The sequence below is a fragment of the Poecilia reticulata genome, linkage group LG15 (genome assembly GCF_000633615.1).
Source record: "Poecilia reticulata strain Guanapo linkage group LG15, Guppy_female_1.0+MT, whole genome shotgun sequence".
NCBI lineage: Eukaryota > Metazoa > Chordata > Actinopteri > Cyprinodontiformes > Poeciliidae > Poecilia > Poecilia reticulata.
The window spans coordinates 4,517,779-4,521,899 of record NC_024345.1 but is presented as its reverse complement, the minus strand read 5'-3'; the positions used below and the strand labels follow the sequence as shown (position 1 = coordinate 4,521,899).

Genomic DNA, 4,121 nt, shown 5'->3' with positions numbered 1-4,121 from the left:
GGGGGCAAGAGAATGACACGCTTTGAGAAAGACGAGGATGGTGGGGGTCAAATGGAGACGCAGAAACGGAGAGCAAGTGATAAGGGGAGGAGAGGAAAGGCGAGAACAGACGAGGGAAACATTTCGCCTGTCACCCAATGCGAAATGCGGAGAAGCACAAACTGATGGTAATTGGGTCTTCAATGGGCTGAAGGAAACCCACCGTAGAATTCAGAAAATGGCCGGCTAATATGGTAACCAAGAGAGATTGTGACAGATTTGGTGGCGCGCACACACATACACACACACGCATGCACAGAAGCTGGAAAAAAAAGAAAAATGACATACTTTCCAAGCAGCGCACAATTTGGTTGTACAAGCAAAAAAAGAAAAAGAAAAAGACATGACAATGAGCCAGACTAGTTTGTTAATACACAGAATGACTTACGGAAGGAACCAATTTCTTCCAGCTAAAATGTTAATGAGTCAAATGAAGATGATAACTTTTGCCACATAAAGAATTAACCTAGTAATAAATGACTGAAGCAGACAGCGCTGCGACTCGTTTCCACACAGTGTGAAAATGAGCCATTGTGTCTTTTTACAATGCACAGAAACGGGAAGGATTGGTTCATTGAACGCTTTGGCGTTATGTGTGCACCTGGGTCCATGTGGCTCTAGTGTAGAAACATTGAAACGGTCAGCAAATCCAGAAAAGAAAATCGCTAATTAATCTCACACCATTTGCTTGTCATTTCAGATGCAGCGAGAAATTAACTGTCGACTGGAATCAAACGATTTTCAAGTGATCGGCACTTATCGGTAAAATCTGCTCCAGATCAGCAAACCCACCTAAGAGCTACTGGGACTCACACACTGAAATCTTCAATGTGAACGCTGTTACCGAGTAAAGGAGATTAAAATATAGCTATTTTCAGAGTCTGTTATAGTGAAATGTGTCTGGTTCCCTAAGAATGCAGGAGAGCGAGAGAGAGCAAAACTATCAACAGGTAACAAGAAGGCTAAAAATAAAAATAAAAAAATAGTGTAGCAAAGTTGCTCTTTTATATATATATATTTTTAGTTTTCCCTCTTCCATCAGTCAGACACACCGGGTCCCCCGAGTGTTATGATAGCTCTAAAGACAATCTTAAGGTATATTCTTGTTGTGTGTTGGGTGTTAAGAGTGAACTGGTCTGCTTGGAAGGACATGGAGACCAGTGAGACCTCAAATCGAGGATAATCAAAATGTTGGATTGCTTTGGTCTGATATAGCAGAGTGTGGACAAACGGGAACGCAGCCTACTGAGTGTGACTGATGTAGCCAATCAGAAAGCGTGGTGACAGAAATGCAGAGGAAACAAAACAAGTTAAATATCTGCCAATGGAAATACAATTTTTTTCATCAATATTAAGGAATTATTTACTTAATACTAGTCTCTACATCTTGCTAAAAAGTTACTTCTAAGTCAGTTTTCTAATTTTAGGTGTACTAAGATATTTGCACTAGAAACTAGATCAAAAACACAATTTTGTGTTTATGCAGTGCAGTTAAAAAACGTCAATTACTCCATAACTTATAGATAAATATAAAATGTCTCTACTGTACCGCTTTGTATTTTCTCTTATGGCATAATGATGCTATATTCATCTTAAGTTCCCCTTTCAGGAATTAAATTTTGAAGCAAAAACACATCAGATATTGATTCTGACAACTTACCCTCAACTTTGTCATTCAAAGAGAGCGTCTTTATCAGTGCGATGTACTTAATGGGATCCAATGTGACTAAAGAGTCCTTTCGACTTCTAAAAGCAGAGAGAGAAAGAGAGACGTGATTAATGTGTTCTCTTAACAGTAATGCAGCTCATGTGCTGCATGCTGTCAGGGTTCAGTCAGACTGGAGGGCAGGTGGTGAAAGAGGAGGCAGAGGAGGAAACAAGGGGAGAGTTTCCTGTGTTTCAGCTCGCCAACAGAGCGGCTGGACCCTGCATTAACGTCTCCCCTAATACCACTCAAGTTAAACTTTAATGGCCCACCATCGGCCGCGGCGGAGTGTGTGTGTCTCCTGCTGCACTCACAACTCCCTCTTCAGGTTGAGCGCCTCCTCCGCGTTGTTATGACGGCAGCACAGGCTGATGAGGATGGCGTATGCCCCGACGGACATGTCGTCTTCATACTGCTGCTTCAGCTCAAGGGCGCGCTGCAGGTTCTGAGGAGACAACGAGATGCTCAGAAACGCCGAGCGTGGAGTCAAACAAGAATGAAATGGGAAGGGTTAAGGGAAGCATACCTCTTCAACACTCAGAGCATGGATGGTCTGTTTAAGAACGGAGTTCAGCGGCTTGTTCTCCGCTTTGAGTTCAGCCAGTTTGCGTTCAAGAGCCAAAACTCTGTTCTCATCTCCCTAAAGTAGACAAAATGTTCGTCAAACGCACAAAACCCACATGCAGCCTCGCAATTACGTGACCTTGTAGTGATGTGGTTGATGTCGGAAGTTTAAAATGAATTAAAAATACTAATAATCATAAGAAAAATAAAAATTTAAACGCAAATGAAAATGAAAATAACAATAAATGTGAAATATTTTAACAATAAATAAAATTAATCAAAGAAATTTAGATCATGAGAATGAATGCTATACCAATTAGGGGTTTTTAATGATTTATTTAAATTATTAATAGTCCAGTAGGTCAATTATACAACGCACAGCAGAAGTGAATAAATTGGGCAAACATATTTAAAGTTAGAGTGGATTTTCTCTGACCTTCATGCACTCAAACCTACGAATACAGTCTGGAAACTATTTACACTGGAGCTTTTAAATTCTCCAACGTAATAATTACGGATTACAGATGATAGATTTTCTTTAAATAAAACATTTGTTTGACGGCAATCAGGGGAAAGTCTCAGTAACTTGGCAAAAAATGTGGAAAAGTCAAGTCTAGATTTGCACAAGTCTTTTGGAATGATGGCATCATGCTGTGGGTCTGATTTGTGAAACTTTGACACAAGTGTGTGTTGAGACAAGAAGGTATGTCCAAACACCAAAACAGAATTTGGAATAGCAGAAACAGGCCAACATTTGGCCTTTTCACTGGACACACCAGACAAGTTCCCTCCTGCCCTCTTAATATTCAGATTATTCTCAAATAATCCAGCATATGTTAAGCATTAAAGAGGAAAATTATACTTCTCTGTCATTCTTTAGACATTTTTACTTACGGTGGCCAAAGAGGCTGACCCAGAGTCTCTTTCCTTTGAATAAACCAAAGCATGCACATCCTGCAAAACACAGTAAGCATCAGATGTTTACGTTTCTACAACCGTGATGCAACAACTTCACCAAGTCAACTTTAGAAACTGAAGCAATGTGACGGCTACACGTTCAGCGTGGCTACTTCATTATGGTACGTATCAATTTTCAAGGATTAACTGATGGTTTTTGGTTTGTCCATTGAGGATAATAAAATTGTCTCAATCTGAATTATGTTTAAAAAAAATTATTTTGCACCTCTTCTACTAGTTTCTCAAAGTTTCTTCTACATAAATGGGAAGACGAGATACAGCAAAAACTAAAATCTGTCAAGTCAAATCTTCCCATTATTCAGGGCTTTAGACAGAAAATAAGCACAATTATTGATTTGTGAACAGAAACGGAAAGGAGGTCCTAATCTGTACCTTAATTAGCTCTGGGCAGAGGTAAGAATCCAGGAGGTTTCTGATCCCTCGATAGATGCTGGGAGAAATTGCAACACCCTGAAAAAAAATTTTAAAAAATTAAAAATTCAAATGTCAAGGTCACACAAACAGCAAGATGTGCATGAGAAGCAGAGTTTCAACAACTACATAAAACTTTTTTTTCATTTAGGGGAAAATTGAAACATTAAGTCAAACCTAAGGGGAAACTATAACTTTGCATCTTGCTGTAAAAGCTTGATTGGTGCATCTCCAATCTAAATGTCTAAATGCCATGACCCTATGAGGTTAATCGAGTTGCCTGTAGCAGTATTTGTCTGTCAAAGACGTAACCACAGATAACTTGGGATTCATGAACATCTGAACAAATATTGTAAACATCACTGGGATGTCCAAAAGAAGCTGTGAGCCTTTCCTCAGTCTGAAATGTGTCATTTTTATATAT

General features: G+C 39.3%; 1 protein-coding gene across 1 annotated transcript in view; it reads right to left on the bottom strand.

Annotated features, from left to right (window-relative positions):
• Positions 1 to 4,121, bottom strand: part of lrpprc (leucine-rich pentatricopeptide repeat containing) — a 68,332-nt gene that overhangs the window by 44,585 nt on the left and 19,626 nt on the right. The window contains exons 18-22 of the mRNA XM_008428723.2: positions 3,659 to 3,736; positions 3,203 to 3,262; positions 2,271 to 2,384; positions 2,059 to 2,189; positions 1,700 to 1,785 (exon numbers count right to left, since the gene is read on the bottom strand). Coding sequence (XP_008426945.1) covers positions 1,700 to 1,785; positions 2,059 to 2,189; positions 2,271 to 2,384; positions 3,203 to 3,262; positions 3,659 to 3,736 — 469 coding nt within the window. The remainder of the gene's footprint in view (positions 1 to 1,699; positions 1,786 to 2,058; positions 2,190 to 2,270; positions 2,385 to 3,202; positions 3,263 to 3,658; positions 3,737 to 4,121) is intronic.